We start from the raw sequence: 24865 nt of genomic DNA on the forward strand, positions 1-24865 counted from the left end.
CCTGAATGGTCTAGTGGTTTTCCCCACTTTCTTCAATTTAAGTCTGAATTTGGCAATAAGGAGTTCATGATCGGAGCCACAGTCAGCTCCCAGGCTTGTTTTTGCTGACTGAATAGAGCCTCTCCATCTTCACCTGCTAAGAATAATCAATCTGATTTCAGTTAAGAACATCTGGTGATGTCCATGTGTAGAGTCATCTCTTGTGTTATTGGAAGAGGTTGTGTGCTATGAGCAGTGTGTTCTTTGGGCAAAACTGTTAGACTTTGCCCTGCTTCAGTTTGTACTGTAGATTCAATACTTATTAATATCCAAGCTTTCATCCCTTGGATGTTAGTAATTATCCAATCTGTCCTTGTCCTTCTCATTCTGTCTATAACCTTCATGATCATCCACTGTCATGGCTTCAGTTCCCATTTGTGTGTTGATGACTCTCAAATCTTTATCTGCAGGCAAGATCGGTCTCACATTAGACATCCCCACACACACTTGAAACGCGGCATGTCTTTAACCACACTCCTCATCTTTTCCTGCAGACTTGCTCCTTCTCCTGGGGCACGTGTATCTGAGTGCTGTGAGCGTCCACCCAGTTACCTGAGTAGAAATACTCTCACTCACCCCCTCTAGTCAGACAGCGAGAGGGATCTGATCATACCACTGTGTGCCTCGAACTGCTCCAGGATCATTCCTTGCCTTCAGGGAAAGGCGCAGAGGTCCTGGTTCGCAAGGTGAGGCCCACGGGCGCCGGCCTCGTCTCTAACCGCTTGGCTCTTCTTACTCCGCCCTTCACTTAGCTCCCACCAGGCCATACTCTCCCTGGTGCTTGGCGCTGTTTTCGCCTCACTCTGGCCAGTTTGCTTGGTCTGTTGAGATTCCGTGTAGGCACTGTCATCTGAGAAGCCGTGTCTGTTACCTCTCAAACCCGAAGACGTTGGTTTGTGTGGCACCTGGGTTGCAGGGCGCACCCAGTACCTGTTCCGTCAAAGCAGCCACCGCCTTTCAGGGTAATTTCTTGTTTTTGTTTTGTTTTCTCTGTCCTAGTTAATGTTTCCTTAGGGCATGGATTGATTCTTACTCACTATTGTATTTCCAGATCTTATCAGGTAATAATGTCTTCATCAGTAACATTAATAAGATAACAATCATAAATACTAGTAGTGATGTAACATTTGCCGAATGAATGACTGCACGTTAGGTGGGCTCTGCTGTCAGTGTGGACACGGAGCCCTCAGCAGGACATTTCTTTGGTTCCTACTTACTCCTCACAGTCTGCTCTGTGACTCCTAGCCCCAAGGCTAAAGATTGAGATTTGTTGCTGGGGAAGAAGGGGAGAAGGGAACTTGGACAGATAATAACCAGTCTCTGCTACAGCGATTTTCTCAAGGCAGCTGACAGTCAAGCTGGGCTTGAAATCAAATTCTGTCATACAGACTAAAATAAGAAAGGCTTTACTGTCAGAGCAACATAAGCAGAAGTACAGACACGAGTTCGTGACTAATTTGGGGAGCAGTGGGAATCTAGAGTGGCGAGAGTGAGAGACACAGTCCCAGGTGATTAAGTGGGGTGCCATCTGAGGCTTTGATCCCCTTGCATTATGAGCGGCCAGAACCAGAGGTGCAGAGACTATGAAATTACCCCAGCTCTCCACTTTGGTTCCTCTCTCTCGGTGTATCTCTTGGTGACATTTCTGTTCCCTGTTGTCAGCCTTTTGGAAAGAGGAATTAGGCTAGGTGTAAGAGCACAGACTGTGAGCAGGATGTACAGATTTGGTCTGTTGAAGCACTCTGCTGCCAGCCTGCCACAGAAGCTGACATTCTGTGATTGATATGTTCTTTTGGGTTATTCCCGGCCAGCAGTCCCTGTGTGAATGAGGAGGGGAGGGAGACACGGCCGGGGAAGGGCAGCAGAGGGCAGAGCTGTTTGTGGAGCCCGTGTTGGCGTTAAGGTGGCCCCTCCGTGGTCCCAGCCTGGCCTGGTTGGCTCCGTGCCACAGGTCAGAGGCCTCCCGACCTGCTCAGCATGGCCTTCACAGCCAGGCTGCAGCCACGCCTTCTGGAGTGTCAAGTGATACCCAGGAAAATGGACTTTATCAATTTATTGCTTTACTGTCCTTTGATATATCATGATTACAGCTGGTTCAGTAACCACGCATTCTTTGTGTCAAGTAGCTGTAATTTTTTGTACATTTCCAGGAAAATTGACTCTTATCAATTTTTTGCTTTATTGTCCTCTGATATATCATGATTTTTTTTTCTTTTTTTTTTTTTTACTCAGTATATGTTTCCCTCATCCCGGAGATAATCTTGTCTGATATGATTGCAAGCATCAAATGCTTTTGCTTTCATTTTGATGCTTAGTGTTATACAAGGTAGTGAATTGTTCCTTTGATTAAGAAAGTAATTGAGTCTAATTTGGAGGAAGAATTTTGAACTTAGAGCATGTGTATCTTGTAATTAAAGGGTTCAAGCTGTCCGGTAAATAAGTAACAAACCCAGACTGTACTAGCTTTAAAGACTAAAATTTAGTTTTTCTTGTAGTGGTGCCTTTGTCCACTGTTGTTACGCAGGAAACAGCCTAACCGAATTACTTACTTGACTTTTGCAGTATAAACAATATATGCAAGTTTAAAGAGGCTCTGGATTGTCATACCATCTTTTCTAGGTACAGATATCACTACTGATACTAAGAGCCCTTAGAATTAATCTTGACATACAATAAATGTATTTACTTGCTTTAGTTCTGGATTTTAGTTATTGGGCCACAACCCAGCTTGTGGCCGCATAGAAGAAGGGAGAAAGAGCGTGACCCTTAAACTGACGGCTGTGAATGTCAGGTTCTTGGGGATGTCATGGCAGCTAAAGGAGACAGAAGCAAGTCCTGAGAAATTTGCTGACATCCTGACTTCAGGAGAGTATGGCAGAGCTTGGGAGAGCACTGTTCACACATATAAGCCTTGCTTTATTTTATTAATAAATAAAATTCTTCAGTCACTGATTTGACTGTAAACTCTATGCAGTTTATATTCATCCGAGTGCGTTTTTGGTGACAGAGCATTAGACCCAGGCCCACACTAGCAACAGTGACAGATCTCACGTTCACCTTCCCTTCTGAGATGTGATCATAAGTTACACAAGCTACCTTGTGAAAGGGAATTTAAAAAGTTAAAAGATTACGCAAGAGGAAGGACGCACAGGAGACTTGTGTTACAATTTGTAATAACTACTCAGCCTTAAAACCAGAAATCCCACTGCTGGGCATACACTCTGAGGAAACCAGAAGGGAAAGAGACACGTGTACCCCAATGTTCATCGCAGCACTGTTTATAATAGCCAGGACATGGAAGCAACCTAGATGTCCATCAGCAGATGAATGGATAAGAAAGCTGTGGTACATATACACAATGGAGTATTACTCAGCCATTAAAAAGAATACATTTGAATCAGTTCTAATGAGGTGGATGAAACTGGAGCTATTATACAGAGTGAAGTAAGCCAGAAGGAAAAACACCAATACAGTATAGTAACGCATATATATGGAATTTAGAAAGATGGTAACAATAACCCTGTGTACGAGACAGCAAAAGAGACACTGATGTATAGAACAGTCTTATGGACTCTGTGGGAGAGGGAGAGGGTGGGAAGATTTGGGAGAATGGCATTGAAACATATAAAGTATCATGTATGAAACGAGATGCCAGTCCAGGTTCGATGCACGATACTGGATGCTTGGGGCTAGTGCACTGGGACGACCCAGGGGGATGGTATGGGGAGGGAGGAGGGTTCAGGATGGGGAACACATGTATACCTGTGGCGGATTCATTTTGATATTTTGCAAAACTAATACAATTATGTAAAGTTTAAAAATAAAAACAAAACAAAACCAGAAATCAAACGTAGAAGCCCTGCTGCGTAAAATTGCCACGTGTGGCTCTGTGCCTTGATCTTGGTATGGTTTGCAGAAAAGAATTTGAGTAACCTTTTTATTTTTCCTTTAGGTAATTTTGTGCGAAAAATCTTGCAGCCTGCTTTTCACTTAATTGCCAGTGAAGATGAGGATATGACCCCAGAGACGACGGCCCGTGAATTTACCCATTTTTCTGAAACACCAAGTGAACAAGGAACTTGCTTTGGTAAAATGTCCACAGATATCGACGTAGGAGAGAGCTGGACATCGAATTCAGAGAAACTGGGGAGGCTGGGGTCGGCTCAGCAAAGCAGTCCTGATCTTTCGTTTTTAATAGTGAAGAATGACATGGGAGAAAAGCGTCTTTTTGTGGATCTGGGTACGTGGAATTGACCGCGTTCTGTTAGACAGATCTGTCTGCTGCTGTGAGGCACCGCTCCGTGCCCACTTGTCACTCGCCTAGGATTCTCACCCCCAGCACTGCCCCTCGGTGAGAGCGGGGTCACGAGCGGAGTGGGATCGTGAGCTCAGGTGCTGGACTCTCGGAGGTTTCTGGGCTGAGATCTCAGAGAGGGCCTGGAGGACCCACAGACAGGCTGGCTGGGGCTCGGGAGGAGGGTGATGGTGGCCGGCTCCTGCTCTGAAGTGCTCACAGGGGTGCAGTTGGGTCAGCAGTCTCCAGCACTGCTGACAGGTTTAATTAGATGAAATAACCTATGAAAAACAGATACAGTGTAATAATGACATGCTCCGTGGGCAGAGAAGGCTGGCTTGTTCTGCACTGAGGAACTTTGCAGGGGCTGCCTCGTCAGCTTCCTGCTGCGATCGCACCAGGCTTCTTCAGCTGTGCTCTCTTCTGCCCTGCCCCTTTCTGCTTGCTGAATCCGAGGGTGTATGTATGAAACACTGGCGCGGGACCTCAGCCTCGTTAGGTAGCGCTCAGGCCAATCAGCACCCCTGATTCAGCTGAGCTTCCATTTGGCAACCTAAACCCGACTTGGTATTGAGCTCTAGCTTGTGCTTTGAAAAGCTGTTAAGAGCAGCATTTTTCCATTGATGGTTAGAGCAATTCAGAGAGCTTCAGTGTCTACAGCTTGAAGAAAAGTGAGTTTAAACCATAAGCAAGGTTACCAGGCCAGCCAGGCTGAGAGTGTTCCTGTTGTATGGCCTGTCTTCCCAGCACCCCTGAAGACCAGCTATAAGAATTTAGAAGTATAATAGCCGTACCTCATTTTATTACACGTTGCAGATACTGCATTTTTTTTTTACAAAATGATTTTTACGAGTGAATTAATATCACAATTTTTCCAACAGCATTTGTTCACTTTGTGTCTTTGCTTCATGTTTGGTAATTCTTGCAATATTTTAGACTTTTTCATTGTTATTATATTTGTTTTGATGACCTGTGATTACTGGTCTTTGATGTTAACTGCTATGACTTGAAGGCTCAGATGATAGTTAGCAGTTTTTAGTAATAAAGTATTTCATAATTAAGGTATTTACATTTTTGAAGACAATACTGTTTGCACCTTGAATGAACTGCAGTGTAATGTAAACATAACTTTAATATGCACTGGGAAGTGAAAAATTCCATGTGACTGTTCTGGTATCTGCTTTATTGTGGTGTTCTGGAACTGATCCCACTGTAGCTCAGAAGTATGCTTGTGGTTTTCAGTGCACAGGTCTTTCGCTTCCTTGGTTAGATTTATTCTTAGATATTTTATTCTTTTTGATGCAATTGTAAATGGGATTGTTTTCTTAATTTCTCTTTTGACATTTGTTATTAGTGTATAGAAACATCACACATTTCTATACATTGATTTTATTTTCTGCAGCTTTATTGTATTCATTTATTCTAACAGATTTTTGCTGGAGTCTTTAGAGTTTTCAGAAAGACGGTCCCCGACTTACTGATGGCTTTACTTAGGTTTTTTCTCCACTTCCTGATTTCACAATGAGGTAAAAGTGGTATATTCAGTGGGAACCATACTTTGAATTTTGAGTTTTGACCTCTTCCTGGCCTGGCGATGTGTGGTGTGTATCACGCTCGTGTGCTGCTGGGCGGCGGTGGTGAGCTGCAGCTCCTCAAGGACGGGAAACTGACGCGCTTACACCCAGTCTATACGCGGACGGCAAGTCTGCTTTTCAGTTTCAGTATGCTGTTCAATAAGTTACATGGGATATTCAACACTTCATTACAAAATAGGCCTCGTGTTAGATGGCTTTACACAGGGGTAGGCTAATGTAAGTGTTCTGAGCATGTTTAATGTAGGCTAAGCTAAGCTGTGCTGTTTAGCAGGTTATTTAAAGCGAGTGAGGACATTTACCTTCGGCAGTTGGCTGCCTGGAAGTCAGCTGTGTTTGACATTTACTTCTCCAGTACCTGCCCCAGGAGGTTTCCTGAGCAGCTGTCATTAACCCAAACCCAGGCCCTGTGAAATGAGGTCCTTTGAGCACCAGGGATTATGTAGTAGTTACAGAAAATGGAAACAGTGACAGACTTTAATTTTTCTTGGGCTCCAAAATCACTGTGGAAGAAAAGCTATGAAAAACCTAGACAGTGTATTAAAAAGCAGAGATATTACTTTGCTGAAAAGGGCCATATAGTCAAAGTTACAGTTTTTCCAGTGGTCATGTATGGATGTGAGAGTTGGACTATAAAGCTGAGTGCCGAAGAATTGATGCTTCTGGATTGTTGTGTTGGAGAAGACAATTGAGAGTCCCTTGGACTGCAAGGAGATCCAACCAGTCCATCCTAAAGGAGAGCAGTCCTGGGTGTTTATTGGAAGGATTAATGTTGAAGCTGAAACTCCAGTACTGTGGCTGCCTGATGCAAAGAGTTGACTCATTGGAAAAGACCCTGATGCTGGGGAAGATGGAGGGCAGGAGGAGAAGGGGACGACAGGGATGAGATGGCTGGATGGCATCACCGACTCGATGGACCTGAGTTTGAGCAAGCTCTGGGAGCTGGTGATGGACAGGGAGGCCTGGCGTGCTGCAGTCCATGGGGTCACAAAGAGTCGGACACAACCAAGCGACTGAACAGCAACACGGAAAATGCACCGAGGCTGCAGCACTTTCTCGGCCACCTTTGTTTCCTGCAGCAGCCAGAGCCGTAGGGAGAGTTGGCTTCCTGGGCTGATTTGGAATGGACTGTGCCTGAGCAAACATGAAAGGCTGTGAGTCTACCTGCCTGTTCCCCCTAAAGCAGCACACAGACGCCCCGTCCAGACCAATCTGTTCGGGCTCCACAGGACACTGCTGTGGGTGCTGAGATGCTGGGAGGCTCCACTCTCAGGACGGAGGCTTCAGCTGGGATCCCCAGCACAGGAGAGATGCAGACCGGCTGAATTTTGCCTTGAAATTCCTCGGAGGCCTTGATGCCACACCGGCCAGCCAGACCTGGCACGGTGTAGACCCTCCCAAGGGGTTCAGCCCGGGGCACCGAACCCGGCTGTGTTGACCCCACCTTCGTTGAGCAGTGGGACCCAAGCCTGCTCGGTCTCCAGGGATGGGCCAGCACCCCTAGTCTGGGAGGTCGGAGAGGATCAACAGGTACTGCTCTTACCATCTTGCCGACGCCCTCTTGTAGTTGATTTGCCGTGTTGTGATGGCTGTCAGCATACAGCCCCTGATTCAGGTATTACGTTATCTATGGGCTAGCTCTACTGTTTTCTCGAACTTTTTGCCCTAGAAATTCGAGCAGAGTGGTGAGCATAGGTCCTTATGCATTATTTATCTCAGAGGCACTTTTCTGTGAACACCAAGCCGGAAGAGAGGAGATAAGTTTTGTGGATTATCTTGTAGAGATACAGAATCCCTGTATATGTCCAAGGAAGGAGGGAAGAGGGTAATCGTTGTGGACTATTTCTTACAGATAGTGATTTCTTATTGATTTACATACTGACCTCCTCGTTGGTTCCAGCCCTTCACTTCGGTTTCTTCATTTTCGGCCGTCTCTGTGGCTCTGCTTTTTCAGACTCTCTTTGAATTGTTGGTTTGCTGCCTCGTATGCCTGTTTTTTGTTTGCTTGGAGAATTCCTCATCCACCATGTTCCACCTCCGCATGACTGACTTTCCTTAGTGTGTGAGCCCATCCCTGCGGCCACCAGCGTCATAACTCTGTAACTTCAGGGGCGGTTGTACAGGAATGAGAAATAGCCTGCCGTATCTCAGTGGCACGTCCTGTTTACGCTCTGATCTCCTGTCGCAGATGCTGGTTGTGTCCTGGCAATCGGAGGCGGCGCTGCAGTGTTCCTTGGGCTGCGTGTGCCTTTTGCTCTGTGGTTTTCTCAGGATACAGGCCCAGGTGTGGGGAAGTCCGATTCTAGGCTTAGCCTGTCTTATCAGTTTTATTTCAGTCATTTGAGGCCTCTCCATTATACTGGCTGCTGCCAGTGTGTATTTCCACTGGCAGCTTAGGGGCATTCTTTTCTTCTCCAGGCAGCTTTTTCTGGCAGCACTGATTGTTTTTAGAGTTGAAAAGATGGCCATTGTGATGGGTGGGATGTGAATTCCCGTTGACTTTTTTTTTTTTTTTAACAGGTTTTAATGAAATCTGTAGACAAGATGACTTCATTCCTGCATCTTTTCAATTGTTTCTTCCTGATATTTGCCCTTTTCCTTTCCTACTGGGCGAGATTTGGCTTTGTGTTTGAGGATCTTTTTGCAGTCTTTGTCCAGTTTCAGTCTGGTCATAACCACCTTGCTGGGGTGAGTGCCCACGTGGGCCGTCGTGCCATTAGCCTTCTCTGACGCGTTTCTTCCTGGAAGCCTGGACTACTTTGCCAGTGGGCTGCCTTTGTCGTGCCCTCGTAAAACCTCAACTTCATCATCCTTTCGGATGGGCATGGATGGAACGTTGTACTTCTGTCTTAGCTCTTTAGAAAGAAGACACAATTTTCCTGTGAATGTGGGAAGGTGCAATGAAGTGCGTTTTTCAGTTCTTGCTTCGGTCAGAAGTCAAAGGGATTGAACTTCATTTTGGCAGCTGGCGCTTCAGCGATGGCCACAGAAGGGAAGGGATCTGTGGGCTGCCACCGGCCTTCTGATTGTCATTGCTGCAGCAGTTGGGGACGCTTAGCGTCTCACCTGAGGTGCAAGTGTCAGGTGGTTTTTCCTTTTTTTTTTTAAAGGGGGTGAGGACAGTTTACTGTTGTCAGTAGACTTCCTGGAAGTCGGCTGTGTTTGAAATTTACTTCTCCAAAGGCAGAGCAACCAGAGATCAAATTGCCAACATCTGTTGGATCATCAAAAAAGCAAGAGAGTTCCAGAAAAACATCTCCTTCTGTTTATTGACTATGCCAAAGCCTTTGAGTGTGTGGATCACAACAAACTGTGGAAAATTCTGAAAGAGATGGGAATACCAGACTACCTGACCTGCCTCCTGAGAAATCCATATGCAGGTCAGGAAGCAACCATTAGAACTGGACATGGAACAACAGACTGGTTCCAAATCGGGGAAGGAGTATGTCAAGGCTATATATGGTCACCCTGCTTATTTAACTTCTATGCAGAGTACATCATGAGAAACGCTGGGATGGAAGAAGCACAAGCTGGATTCAAGGTTTCTGGGAGAAATATCAATAACCTCAGATATGCAGATGACACCACCTTTATGGCCGAAAGCGAAGAAGAACTAAAGAGCCTCTTGATGAAAGTGAAAGAGGAGAGTGAAAAAATTGGCTTAAAACTCAAACATTCAGAAACCAAAGATCGTGGCATCCGGTCTAACTACTTCATGGCAAATAGATGGGGAAACAGTGTCAGACTTTCTTTTCTTGGGCTCCAGAATTACTGCAGATGGTGACTGCAGCCATGAAATTAAAAGACACTTGCTCCTTGGAAGAAAAACTATGACCAACCTAGACAACATATTAAAAAGCAGAGACATTACTTTGCTGACAAAGGTCTGTCTTTGTCGATTCAAGGCTATGGTTTTTCCACTGGTCATGTATGGATGTGAGAGTTTGACTATAAAGAAAGCTGAGCACTGAAGAATTGATGCTTTTGAACTGTGGTGTTGGAGAAGACTCTTGAGAGTCCCTTGGACTGCAAGGAGATACAACCGGTCAGTCCTAAAGGAAATCCGTCCTGAATATTCATTGGAAGGACTAATGTTGCAACTGAAGTTCCAATATCTGGCCACCTGATGAGAAGAGCCAACTCACTAGAAAAGACCCTGATGCTCGGAAAGATTGAAGGTGGGAGGAGAAGGGGACAACAGAGGATGCGATGATTGGATGGCATCACCGACTCAATGGACCTGACCTGCTCTGGGAGTTGGTGACGGACAGGGAGGCCTGGTGTGCTGCAGTCCACGGGGTCGCAAAGAGTCGGACATGACTGAGCGACTGAACTGAACTGAGTACCTGCCCCAGGACATTTCCTGAGGGCAGTTGTCATTAAAACAAACCCACGGTTTTATGAATTTAGGTCCTGTGAGCATTCGTTAATTAAGTTCTAGTTATGGTAAATGTCCACAAAGCGGGAGCACTTTTTCTCAGCCACCTTTTTATCCTGAGGCCACACTCGGTCATGTCCAACTCTTTGCGACCTCAAGGACTGCAGCACACCAGGCTTCATCCTTCACCATCTCCCAGAGCTTTCTCAAACTCAGGTCCATCGAATCAGTGATGCCATCCAGCCATCTCATCCTCTGTCGACCCCTTCTCCTTCTGCCCTCAATCTTTCCCAGCATCAGGGTCTTTTCCTGCGAGTCAGTTCTTCGCATGAGGTGGCCAAATATTGGAGCTTCACCTTCAGCATCAGTCCTTCCAATGAATATTCAGGACTGACTTCCTTTAGGACTGACTGGTTGGATCTCCTTGCAGTCCAAGGGACTCTCAAGAGTCTTCTCCAACACCACAGTTCAGAAGCATCAATTCTTTGGTGCTCAGCTTTCTATATAGTCCCAACTCTCACATCCATACATGACCACTGGAAAAACCATAGCTTTGACTAGACAGACCTTTGTCAGCAAAGTAATGTCTCTGCTTTTTAATATGCTGTCTAGGTCGGTCATAGCTTTTCTTCCAAGGAGCAAGCATCTTTTAATTTCATGGCTGCAGTCACCATCTGCAGTGATTTTGGAGCCCAAGAAAATAAAGTCTGCCACTGTTTCCATTGTTTCCCCACCTGTTTGCCATGAAGTGATGAGACCAGATGCCATGATCTTAGTTTTCTGAATGTTGATCTTTAAGCAGCAACACAGAAAATGCGCCGAGGCTGCAGCACTTTCTCGGCCACCTTTGTTTCCTGCAGCAGCCAGAGCCGTAGGGAGAGTTGGCTTCCTGGGCTGATTTGGAATGGACTGTGCCTGAGCAAACATGAAAGGCTGTGAGTCTACCTGCCTGTTCCCCCTAAAGCAGCACACAGACGCCCCGTCCAGACCAATCTGTTCGGGCTCCACAGTACACTGCTGCGGGTGCTGAGATGCTGGGAGGCTCCACTCTCAGGAGGGAGGCTTCAGCTGGGATCCCCAGCACAGGAGAGATGCAGACCGGCTGAATTTTGTCTTGAAATTCCTCGAGGCCTTGATGCCACACCGGCCTCTTGTCCCAGCCAGACCTGGCACAGTGTAGACCCTCCCAAGGGGTTCAGCCCGGGGCACCGAGCCCGGCTGTGTTGACCCCACCTTCGTTGAGCAGTGGGACCCAAGCCTGCTCGGTCTCCAGGGATGGGCCAGCACCCCTAGTCTGGGAGGTCAGAGAGGATCAAGTAGGCACTGCTTTTCTTTCCTTTGCTTTAACACCTTGCCGATGCTCCTTTGAAGTACAGTGGATTTGCCATGCTGTGATGGCTGTCAGCGTACAGCCCCGGGTTGGGGTGTTACGTTACCAGTGGGCCAGCTCTACTGTTCTTTCGGACTTTTGCCTTAGAACATCTAGCAGATGGTGTGCAGCAGGTCGTGCTGTATTGGTAATCTCAGAGACACTTTTCTGTGAATACCAAGCTGGAATATAGGAGATAAGTTTTGTGGATTATCTCTTAGAGATACAGAATCCCTGTATATGTCCAAGGAAGGAAGTAAGGAAGGGGATAATCATTGTGGATTATTTGTTACAGACACAGAGTTTTTTGTCAGTTTACATAGGGACCTCCTGATTCATCCCATTCTTTGACTTTGGTTTCTTGTTTTTACCGAAACCATTTGTTTGACTTTGATTTCGTAGACTCTCTTTCTGCATTATAAATTTGCTGCCTTGTATGTCTGTTTTTTGTTTAACCTGGAGAATTCCTCATACATCACGTTCTACCTCTGCATGACTGACTTTCCTCAGTGTATGAGCCCATCCCTGCGGCCACCAGCGTCATAACTCTGTAACTTCAGGGGCGGTTGTACAGGAATGAGAAATAGCCTGCCGTATCTAAGTGGCACGCCCTGTTTACGCCCTGATCTCCTGTTGCAGGTGCTGGTTGAGTCCTGGAGATTGGAAGCGGCGCTGCAGCGCTCCTTGCTGCGTGTGCCTCTGCTGTGTGCTTTTCTCAGGATACAGGCCCCGGTGTGGGGACGTCCGATTCTAGGCTTAGCCCATCGTGACAGTTTTTTTTTCCCAGTCATTTGAGGCCTCTCCATTATACTGGCTGCTGACAGTGTATATTGCTACCAATTTCGGGGATTCCTTTCTTCTTCAGGCGGCTTCTTCCAGCAGCATTTATTGTTTTCAGAGTTGGGAAGATGGCCATTGTGCCGGATGGGATGTGATTTCCCATTGGCCTTTTGACTGACATTTCCTGTGTCACTTAGGGATGCTTACCATCTTACCCGTGGTGGACGTTCAAATTGTTTTTCCTTTTCTGTTTAAAGTGGTTGAGGACAATTTACCTTTGGCAGTTGGCTTCCCGGAAGTCGGCTGTGTTTGGAACTTACTTCTCCAATACCTGCCTCAGGACGTTCCCTGAGAGCAGCTGTCATTAACCCAAACCCAGGAGTGAATTGAGGTTCTGTTAGCACAGGGATTAAGCTGTAGTTCCGAAAATGGGCACAAGGCGGCAGCACTTTCTTTTCACCCACCTTGGTTTCCTGGGGCCACCACACCGTGAGGGAAAGTTCGCTTTTTGGTTGGTGAATTAGAGTGGATTGTGCCTGAGAAAATACTAAAGCGTTTAAGTCCTAAAGCATCACACAGACACCCCGTCCACACTGATCTCTTAGGGGCTCACAGTACTTTCTTGTGGGTACTTAGAACCTAGGAGGCTGCGCGCTTAGAAGAGGGCTTGAGGTGGGCAAGGAAAAGTGCTGCCGCCTTGTGGAAGTATTCGGGAACTACAGCTTAATCCATGGCGATCGCAGGATTTTAATTCATAGGACCTGGGTCTGGGTTAATGACAGCTGCCCTTGGGAAATGTCGGGGCGCAGGTATTGGAGTAAATTCCAAACACAGCTGACTTGCATTAGTGTTGTTATTCAGTCGCTCAGTCCTGTCTACTCTTTGTGACCCCATGGACTGCAGCACGCCAGGCTTCCCTGTCCTTCACCAACTCCCAGAGCTTAAACTCTTGTCCATCAAGTCAGTGATGCCATCCAACCATCTCATCCTCTGTCGTCCCCTTCTCCTCCCACCTTCAATCTTTCCCAGCATCAGGGTCTTTTCTAGTGAGTTAGCTCTTCTCACCAGGTGGGCAGATATTGGAACTTCAATTTCAACATTAGTCCTTCCAATGAATATTCAGGACTGATTTCCTTTAGGATGGACTGGTTGGATCTCCTTGCAGCCCAAGGGACTCTCAAGAGTCTTCTCCATCACCAGAGTTCAAAAGCATCAATTCTTCTGCACTCAGCCTTCTTTATGGTCCAACTCTCACATCCATACATGACCACTGGAAAAACCATAGCTCTGGCTAGACCTTTGTTGGCAAAGTAATATTTCTGCTTTTTAATATGCTGTTTAGATTTGTCATAGCTTTTCTTCCAAGGAGCAGCAAGTGTCTTGTCTTTTAATTTCTTGGCTGCAGTCACCATCTGCAGTGATTTTGGAGCCCCCCAAAATAAAGTCTGATACTGTTTCCACTGTTTCCCCATCTATTTGCCATGAAGTGATGGGACAGAATGCCTTGATCTTCGTCTTCTGAATGCTGAGTTTTAAGCCAGCTTTTTCACTCTCCTCTTTCACCTCTTTAGTGAAAGAGGCCCTTTAGTTCGTGTTCAACTTTTGCCATTAGGGTGATGTCATCTGCATATCTGAGGTTCTTGATATTTCTCCCAGCAGTTTTGATTCCAGCTTATGCTTCATTCAGTCCAGCATTTCACGTGACTGACTTGGCATATAAGTTAAATAAGCAGGGTGACAATATACAGCCTTGACGTACTCCTTTCCCTATTTGGAACCAGTCCATTGTTCCATGTCTGATTGTAACCGTTGCTTCTTGACCTGCATATGGATTTCTCAGGAGGCAGGTAAGGTGGTATTCCCATGTCCTTGGGATTTTTCTACAGTTTGTTGTGATCCACATAGTCCAAGGCTTTGGCATAGTCAACGAAGCAGATGTTTCTCTGGAATTTTATTCCTTTTTCTGTTATCCAGCAATTATTGGCAATTTGATCTCTGGTTCCTCTGCCTTTTCTAAATCCAGCTTGAATATCTGAATGTTCTACAGTCACGTACTGTTGAAGCCTGGCTTGGAAAATTTTGAGCATTACTCTGCTAATATGTGAAATGAGTGCAGTTGTACAGTTGTTTGAGAATTCTTTGGCATTGCCTTTCTTTGGGATTGGAATGAAAACTGACTCTTTCTAGTCCTCTGGCCACTCCTGAGTTTTCCAAATTTGCTGACATATTGAGTGCAGCACTTTCACAGCATCATCTTTTAGTACTTGAAATAGCTCAGTTGGAATTCCATCACCTCCACTAGTTTTGTTTGTAGTTATGCTTCCTAAGGCCCACTGGACTTTACATTCCAGGATGTCTGTCTCTAGGTGAGTGTCCACACCATTGTGGTTATCCGGGTCACTAAGACCTTTTTTGCACAGTTCTTCTGTGTATTCTCGCCACATCTTCTTAACATCTCCTGCTTGTTAGGTCCTCGCCACTTCTGTCCTTTATTGTGCCCATCGTTGTATGAAATGTTCCCTTGGTATCTCTAATTGTCTTGAAGAGATCTCTAGTCTTTTCCATTCTGTTTTTTATTTCTTTGCATCATTCACTGAAAAAGACTTTCTTATCTCTCCTTGCCATTCTCTGGAACTCTGCATTCAGTTGGGTATGTTTCTCTTTCTCCTTTGCGTTTCCTGTCTCTCTTTTATCAGCTATTTGTAAGGCCTCCTCAGACAACCACTTTTCCTTCTTGCGTTTCTTTTTCTTTGGGATGGTTTTGCTTGCCACCTCCTGTACAGTGTTATGAACCTCTGTCCATAGTTCTTCAGGCACTCTGTCTACAAGGTCTAGTCCCTTGCATCTGTTCATCACCTCCACTGCGTAATCATAAGGGGTTTGATTTAGGTCATATGTGAATGGTCTAGTGGTTTTCTATACTTTCTTCAATTTCAGTCTGAAATTTGCGATAAGTAGTTCATGATCTGAGCCAGTCAGCTCCTGGTCTTGTTTTTGCTGACTGTATAGAGCTTCTCCGTCTTCGGCTGCAAGGAATATAATCAGTCTGATTGCGGGAGTGGCCATCTGGTGACATCCATGTGTAGTCATCTTTAAGAGGGTGTTTGCTATGACCAGTGCATTCTCTTGGCAAAACTGTTAGCCTTTGCCCTGCTGTACTCTGTACTCCAAGGCCAAACTTGCTGGTTAATCCCAGTATCTCTCGACTTCTTACTTTTTGCATTCCAGTCCCCTGTGATGAAAAGGACATGTGTGTTTGGTTTTTTTTTGGTGTTTTAGCTCTAGAAGATCTTATAGGTCCTCATAGAATGGTTCAACTTCAGCTTCTTCAGCATTAGTGGTTTGGGCATAGACTTGGATTACTGTGATGTTGAATGGTTTGCCTTGGAAACAAACAGAGATCATTTTGTAGTTTTTGAGACTGCACCCAAATACTGCATTTCAGACTCTTCTGCTGATTATGAGGGCTATTCCATTTCTTCTAAGGGATTTTTGCCCACAGTAGTAGATATAATGGTCATGTGAATACATTTACCCACTTCCATCCATTTTAGTTCACTGATTCCTAAAATGTCGATGTTCACTCTTGCCATCTCCTGTTTGACCACTTGCAATTTACCTTGATTCATGGACCTAACATTTCCAGAGTCCTAGGCGGTATTGTTCTTTACAGATTCGGACTTTTCTTTCACCACCAGACACGTCCACAACTCTGCATCCTTTCTGCTGTGGCTCAGCCTCTTCATTCCCTCTGGAGCTGTTTATCTGCTCTTCTCCAGTAGCATATTAGACACCTACTGACCTGAGGGGCTCATCTTTCAGTGTCATATTTTTTTGCCTTTTCATAGTGTAAATGGGGTTCTCAAGGCAAGAATGCTGAAGTGGTTTGCTTGCCTTCCCCAGTGGACCACGTGTTGTCAGAACTCTCCACCATGGCCCATCTGTCTAGGTGGCCCTGCCCGGCATGCGTCATAGTTTCGTTAATTACATGAGGCTGTGATCCATGTGATCATTTGGTTCCTTTTCTGTGATTGTGCTTTTCATTGTTTGCTCTCTGACGTACTTACTGCCATATTGTTCATCGTTTTCTGCTGGCTGTTTCGTGGTTCCTCTCTTTCCTTCCAGCTCTCTTGCTCTCTCCCTCTGAGGTTTGATGCATGTCTGGTGGGCTTCCCTGGTAGCTCAGCTGGTAAAGCATCTGCCTGCAATGCAGGAGAGTATGCTTCACTTCCTTTTGTCCTGTTGTGTATGTACTGTGGGTTTTTACTTTGTGGTTACCATGAAGCTTACATAGAACAACTTTTAACAGTCGTGTTTTAAGTGATAAGAACTTAGGTTTGGGAATATTCTAAATTTGTAACTTTTAGCCCCAGCCCTGTCATCTGTGTACCCCTTAACTAAGCATAGCATTTGTACTGCTTTTGTCTTTTAACCTTCATACTAATTTTGCGTCTCAGTCCCCTACCTCTCCTACATATTTGCTTTTACCGGTGATTCACACCTTCATGTTTTCTTAGGGCTTGCCAGGTGGCTCAGACGATACAGAATCCACGTGCAGTACAGGAGACCCGGGTTTGATCCCTGGGTCACGAAGATCCCATGGAGAAGGGAATGGGCAGCCCACTCCAGTGTTCTTGTCTGGAGAATTCCACGGGCAGAGAAGCCCTTAACACGTCTTTTATTTTTTCAGTATAAGGAAGTCCCTTTAATATTTTTTACAAGGCTGGTTTGGTGGTGAACTCCTTTAGCCTTCACTTGTCTGGAAAGCTCTTTATGCTTCCATTATGCACGGTAGCTTTGCCAGTATTCTTGGTGGTTCGTTTCCGTCAGCCGGATTCAATATATCATGCCACTCCCTTCTGGCCTGGAACATTTCTTAAAAATCTGGTGGTTGTCTTGTTCCCTTGCAGGTAACAAGCTTTTTGTATTGGTACGTTAAAATTCTCTCCTTGGCTTTAACTTTTGACATTTTATTTATAATGTGTCTTGCTGTGGGTCTCTTTGGTTTGATCTCATTTAGAACTCTCTGGACTCCCCATATCTGTATGTCTGTTTTCTGCCCCAGGTTAGGAAAGTTTTTGGCCATTACTCCTTCAGATAAGTTTTCTGTTCCTCTCTTTTTCTAGGACTCCTGTAATGTGAATATGAGTCTGCTTGATGTTGTCCCATAAATCCCTTAAGCAATATAGTTTTTTTTCTTTTTTTTTTTTTTTTTTCTACTTTGATTGGGTAGGTTCATCTGCCCTGGTTTTGAGATCATTGATCCTAAAAGCTCCCCTCTGGGAGATACTGGCACTCTGGAGCAAGGTAGAGGGGTGAAGATGATACTGCTCATACAAGAAAAAGGAAAGGTGATTCTCTCCAGCTTTAGCAAGGCAAAGGGCGAGAGGGAAGGCGGTGCCCAGCAGGCTCCATCCTTTATACCAACGAGACCTTGCCCCTCAGGCCAGGGCTTTAAAATTAGCAAACAAACCTCTCACATGAAGAATGGGTGCTTTTCAAGTGGCTGCTTCTGAACTTGACTCCGAGGCAGGTGAGTCTCACACTGCCTTGTTCTTCAGGAACCCCAGTAAGTTTTCACAGCCCCCATGGGTTTCTTGCCTTTTCATCGTGTTCGTGGGGTTCTTGAGGCAAGAAGCCTGGCGTGCTGGAGTTCATGGGATCACAGTCAGACACAACTTAGTGACTGAGCAACAGTGGCTCTTGTGGGTGGGAGCCCAGTTGGTCTTCAAATCCAGGTGTTTGCAGCAGTACTTTGCTCCTTGGGGAGAAGCTCCCAGTTTGAGTTCCCTGCAGGCTGGGAGCTGCTGTGTCTGGGGTGGGGTTTATGGCCAGAGTGTGTCTCAGCCTTTCCCGGCTGCTTCGGTGTGATTTCCCTCTCACTGCCTGATGAGAAGGGTCTTCCACCTGGTAGATTTTGTCCACGTGAAATTGTTTCGTATACTGTTGTAGAGTGTGTCCACGGGAGAAGGTGAATTCAGGATCTCTGTTGCTGTTTGGAACCAGAACCATGTGTTTTTTTCTAATAATGCTGAACAGGATTAATATTTGCTGACCTAGAAACACACCACTGAAACCATGAACTCATACTGTTTTTTTAATTATATAGGAGTTTACACCAGGAATAGAAACTTTCGACTGTATAAATCATCAAAAATAGGAAAGTATGTGGCTTTGGAAGTTGCTGAAGATAACAAATTTTTTCCTATACAATCGAAGAATATTTCGAAAGAAAATCAATACTTCCTGTCTTCTTTGGTCAGCAATGTCAGGTATGCAGGACCAGAATTAAACCATTGTGTGTTCAAGAATATTTATTAAGCAATGAATGGCATTGTGAATTACTAAAATGTGAACTGTATAAAGTTTTTATATTTTGAGTAAAAGAAAGTTCTTAAAATTCTAGGTTAACTGTTCATTTTTGCCTATTAACTAGAAAATAATAAACGTTATTTTAAACATTATTTTTAACTATTTTTCTCTTTATGTCCTTTTATATGTGATATATTTTCCAGGTTTTCTAAAATGATTATTCTATTAAAAAAGAAAATAAAAACTACTTATTGCATTTGGAAATGTAATTACCGTTAAGATAAAATTTTCTTTTTATATATGCACATACAGAAATATAATTTACATAGATCCTTCACTTGAAACATATTTCTTGGGATCATTATTTATATGATTATATCACCTGTCTTGTCTACTCAACATTATATCATAAATATTTGTCAAATTAATAACTGACCAATAAATTATCAATAATTTTTCTGTAGAATTTTCTCCCTTTGCTTTTGTTCCTCTTCCTTTTTTTCTTCCTATTATCCAGACTTTTAAAATTAACAAAAATTTCAGAGGCTTCTGTAGCTTCAGCATTTCTCAGGTCTTCTGACTGACTCTGCAGTTAAGGAAAATACTATAAATGGTCACCAAACTAGTCTTTTTGTAGGGGTTGGATTGGTGTTTTTGTAGGCAAATGTGGCATAAACATCCTAGCACAATGAGCTGTTGAACAAAGGATTTTATTATGAGACTGACTGAAATTGTGTCCTTTCAGTAGTCAGATCTCTCTAATTCTAGTATTACTTTCTGTTGTACACATTTTCTTCTTCAGGTTCTCAGATGCTTTACGAATTCTGACATGTGACGTACCTCAAACTAAACAGCGAGTTCAGTGTTTCAGTCATACCGGTACTTCAGGTAAGTTTAAGAAAACAATTTGCTGTGAAAATTTAAGGACACAAAATCTATTTTTCTTTAAAATCTTAAATCTTATATATTTGTATGTACTGTTCTTTCAGAACAACTGCATTTCTCTCCAAAATGGAAAATGTGAAAAAAAAAAAAATGTATTTTAAAGCTTACTAATTTTCATTTTATAGTGTTTTGGGGGAAAAATATGAAAATAATGTAGGTTGTCTAAAATAAGCACATATTAAAATGAAAAAACTTAAAGATCTCTTCACTCCTCTGTCCACAGAGGGGTCACCGCTGTTAGCAGTTTCCTGTTTAACCCAGTACAGCTCCCCTGCATTTCCAGCACATGAGGAGCCTCTGCATTCTTTTAATGGCCATATAGTTTTTCATAAAATCTATATGTTCTTCATTCGTTTCCTGAAGAAAATATCTTTTTCTAAGATATAAACTCCAGTAAATATTTTAATACACACACTTTTTAGGCTATCATTCTAAGAATGAGACTGAAAATTTTAATATATAACAAAATTGGATTGGTTACATACTGTAAAATACTCTGTAGACATTTGATTTAGATTTATAAAGCCTATATAGTATGAAAAATGCCCATTTAAGATGTTGAGATAAGGCTCTAACATTATATGAGGTATGATCACAAGTTTATTTTAAAAATATGGATAACATTTTCTTATCTGTTTACTGTCTAACAGTTGTTTCTAGACATTGATTTGAAGTTTATTTCTCTCATTTCTGCTTTAATATATTTTCCAAAATTTCTTTTATTATGTATACTATTTTTGTAAGTGAAATTGGGCTTTAAGAAAAGTAGATTACTCTGTCTTTAAGATTTTAAATAATTTTCCTTAGAGTTGTAGATAGAAGACATAAGATGTTAGTGCTCTGCAGCCACAGGACCCTGGAGAATGCGCCTGTGATGAGTGAGTTTATCACTAGTTACCTTGGTGGAGGCTGCACACCATAGGAAACAGGCATCTCAGAAAAAGGGCGTTAGAAAGGACTTCTTATAGGATCCAGGCTTGAGTTAGATGCTTCTGAGGAGTCTCCGAGGAAGAGTGGGCTGTTTTTTGAGTTGGGCGCTGTCAGTGACAGTTTTATGATTTAAATATCTTGATAAATCTTATCTGGAAAGAAGGCTGACTACGGGGGAGACTAACGCCACAGCTGGTAAAGGAGCAGCTACTGAGACAAAATAGGCTGGCGTTTGGTCCTTTTTGTGGTTTGGTCTTCATTCTTGTCCTGAATTATTGTGGCCACAGTGACCTTATATGATGCTGAAGTTCTGTGAAGCAGTTTATGATTAATGGGAGAACACCAGGGCTGAGCTCCAAGTCCCCAGCCAGCTTGTGGCCACACTGCGGTCTCAGTGACAGCATTAATACAAGGCCAGCTCCCAAGTGTAGGGGGCTGTTTTTCTCTTTATCAGAATGAAGCAAGCAACTGAAGTGATTCTAAATGCTTTTTATGAAAAGTAGCTACAATTTGATTTGAGAGGTTTGCATTTTACCTGCTTCCTTGTGAGAATGCACGACTGATTAAAAGACAAACTGCAGAGAAGCAAGAGAACTAAACACTGGCAGGAGGCGGCTGTGAGCGCAGCTGTGCCGAGCAACTTAAAATTTAACTCATCTCTTGGCTGTTACGATTTATAACTATTTTTTCTGTTGCAGTAGAAACCATTGAAGGTTTTCAGTGTTCACCTTACCCTGAAATTGATCAATTTGTTCTCTCACTGGTGAATAAAAATGGCATTAAAGGAGGTAAAGATAACTTTATTCTTTATTAACTGTTATATGATAGAGTAATAGTACCTTTAGAAACATTATTTGTGGTTCAGGAATTCGGCGGTGGAACTACTTTTTCCCAGAAGAATTGTTGGTTTATGACATTTGTAAATACCGCTGGTGTGAAAACATTGGAAGAGCCCACAGGAGTAATAATATCATGTAAGTATTATTGCTTGTTAATGAGTTCTATGTATTTACCCAGTATTATATTTTAAGTGTTTATAATTTAAGATGAAAATGTAAAAATGATTTTGTTATAATAGATTTAGTTGTAACTCATACAACTTATATTTGGCTTGTGCTTTTTAATATTTAATTGTGAATATCTTATTACTTTGCCTCAGCACATATCATCTTTATTTGTACTTTATTTGGTAAAATAACCCCTTAAATAGTGAAATCTTGAGGAAACTACAGCAGAATTGAGTGGGGCTAGAAAGAAATGAGAGCCAGTAGCCATTAGCCTTTGACACCTACGGAGTCTAAATCAAACGTGAGCAAGTTTGGGCAAGAAGGAAACTACTCTGCTAGGGTTTAAGAATTAGAGTTAAAGGTTATGTTAACATGTTCAAGACAAAGAATAGTCCAGAAGAGAACCAGTATTTATTGAATGCTTGCTGTATATGCAAGGCCTTGTTTTGGACTTGTCTTTTGCCCCTGGTAAAATAAGAGGAAATAAAGGATGAAGTAAGACCAGAAGTAGAATTTTACATCATATAAGGAAATATTCAGATAGGGATAAAATAGAAACCCAGTCATTATCATTTATGATGTTAGCAGAATTTCTGTGTTTTAATATCTAACATCTGGAGGAAATGGCAACCCACTCCAGTATTCTTACTTGGGAAATCCTATGGACAGAGGAGCCTGGTGGGTTACAGTCCATGGGACTGCAAGAGTTAAGACACAACTTAGCAACTAAACCACCACCAGCCAATACCTAATATCAAAGCTCAGACTTCAATATATAAAGCTTTTACAGCACATGGGCCAGGCGTGAGAAAATGATCATGAAACTTTAAAAAGCTGGAAAACATCTTAGATATTATGATTCAGTGCTATAATGTATACATAGGTTAATTCAGTTTTTAAAAAAAACTTCAAAAACTCAGTGCACCAATCTGTACCAAAGACCACCTGTAGTCCCAGAACTATGGTTGTGATTTTGGTGTATCTTCCTAGTCTTTTTTTCTGTTCATGAATGTTTGCCAGAAAGTCATTTCATATAATGATTATTTAACTTTGAGATTCTCGGGTTGCTATTTCTTTCTGAAGAATTACAGGTTGTATTATTATCCAGTGTATTCCTTTTAAGTGTGAAATACATCATGTGTGTGTGTGTGTGTGTGTGTATATATATATATATATACACACACATGTGCATATACTTGCCATATCTACCACTTTTAACCTCAGAAGTATCCTCTGGGCCCAGGTACAGTTTCTTTAGAGATAACAGCTGTTGTCCTGAATTTTGTGGCAATCTTTCCGTCTTTATGGTTTTTTCCATATTTGCTTGCATCTCCAGACATTTCATTTTACATTTTTTAATCTTATGGTAAATTGGTCCTTTGACTTGCTTTTTGGTCAACATTATATTCATGAGGTTTGTGCATAGTGCAGAATGTAGCTGTTGCTTGTTTCCATCATTGTATATGTAAGTAGACCAGTTCATCTGCTGTCCTGCTGTGGACATTTGGCTTGCTGCTATAAACAGTGAAGCTACAAATACTGTATGTATCACTTGGCGCACATACGCAAGTTTCTCAAACTAGAATTGCTGTGTCACAGAATATGCATGAATTTTATTAGATAAATTATTTTCCCAAATGGTCATGCTACTTGATATTCCCACCAGCAGTGTTTTCAGATTTTGTCCTGCCCCATATTCTTACCAAAATTTTACTATCGTTAGGTTTTTAAATTTGTTTTGCTAATCTGGTGAGTTTAAATGGTATTGTGGTTTTCATCTGAGTTTCCGATTACTAATTTGAGGATTGGATCGTCAAACCTCCCTCATCCAAATCAGAGATCTTACCCAATGATAAGCTTTACTAGTAGTTTTAAAGGTATAAGGAAGCAGTCAGGCCTGGGACACCAGGCACGGCTCCCCACGTCCTTCCTGCACGGGACACTTTCTCTAACTCCGGCTCAGAGCTGAGGCAGGAGCTAGCAGCCACCGTACACAGCAGGGAACACTGAGGTTATGAACCATCTGTTTTATATTCATGGTTACATAGCATGTGTGACATGTGCAGGGAACCGTGTCTTATAAATCCACAGACTCTAGGCCTGTTTACCATACACAGAAATCAGAGACCTCCTGCCAAGGGCTTTTTTTTTTTTTTTCCTCTAATTTTATTTTATTTTTAAACTTTACATAATTGTATTAGTTTTGCCAAATATCAAAATGAATCCGCCACAGGTATACATGTGTTCCCCATCCCGAACCCTCCTCCCTCCCCATACCATCCCTCTGGGCCGTCCCAGTGCACCAGCCCCAAGCATCCAGCGTCATGCATCGAACCTGGACTGGCAACTCGTTTCATACATGATATTTTACATGTTTCATTGCCATTCTCCCAAATCTTCCCACCCTCTCCCTCTCCCACAGAGTCCATAAGACTGTTCTATACATCAGGGTCTCTTTTGCTGTCTCGTACACCGGGTTATTGTTACCATCTTTCTAAATTCCATATATATGCGTTAGTATACTGTATTTATGTTTTTCCTTCTGGCTTACTTCACTCTGTATAATAGGCTCCAGTTTTATCCACCTCATCAGAACTGATTCAAATGTATTCTTTTTAATGGCTGAGTAATACTCCATTGTGTATATGTACCACAGCTTTCTTATCCATTCATCTGCTGATGGACATCTAGGTTGCTTCCATGTCTTGGCTATTATAAACAGTGCTGCGATGAACATTGGGGTACACGTGTCTCTTTCCCTTCTGGTTTCCTCAGTGTGTATGCCCAGCAGTGGGGTTGCTGGATCATAAGGCAGTTCTATTTCCAGTTTTTTAAGGAATCTCCACACTGTTCTCCATAGTGGCTGTACTAGTTTGCATTCCCACCAACAGTGTAAAAGGGTTCCCTTTTCTCCACATAGTTTTGGAAGTTTTGGCCACAGCAATCAGAGCAGAAAAAGAAATAAAAGGAATCCAAATTGGAAAAGAAGAAGTAAAACTCTCACTATTTGCAGATGACATGATCCTCTACATAGAAAACCCTAAAGACTCCACCAGAAAATTACTAGAAATAATCAATGACTACAGTAAAGTTGCAGGATATAAAATCAACACACAGAAATCCCTTGCATTCCTATACACTAATAATGAGAAAACAGAAAGAGAAATTAAGGAAACAATTCCATTCACCATTGCAACGGAAAGAATAAAATACTTAGGA

The 24865-nt window shown here is 43.1% G+C and overlaps 1 protein-coding gene and 1 pseudogene across 3 annotated transcripts in view; one reads left to right on the plus strand and one right to left on the minus strand.

Moving 5' to 3' along the window:
- PRIMPOL (primase and polymerase (DNA-directed)) overlaps positions 1–24865 on the plus strand; it is a 53604-nt gene that overhangs the window by 22797 nt on the left and 5942 nt on the right. For all 3 annotated transcript variants that reach the window (XM_010835760.1, XM_010835761.1, XM_010835759.1), the window contains exons 6-10: positions 3992–4279; positions 18562–18724; positions 19567–19652; positions 21338–21427; positions 21505–21613. In XM_010835760.1, the coding sequence (XP_010834062.1) occupies positions 3992–4279; positions 18562–18724; positions 19567–19652; positions 21338–21427; positions 21505–21613 (736 nt within the window). The remainder of the gene's footprint in view (positions 1–3991; positions 4280–18561; positions 18725–19566; positions 19653–21337; positions 21428–21504; positions 21614–24865) is intronic.
- On the minus strand, positions 6889–9154 carry LOC104985540 (annotated as a pseudogene).

Source organism: Bison bison, unplaced genomic scaffold (assembly GCF_000754665.1).
Source record: "Bison bison bison isolate TAMUID 2011002044 unplaced genomic scaffold, Bison_UMD1.0 scf7180017864050, whole genome shotgun sequence".
Taxonomy (NCBI): Eukaryota; Metazoa; Chordata; class Mammalia; order Artiodactyla; family Bovidae; genus Bison; species Bison bison.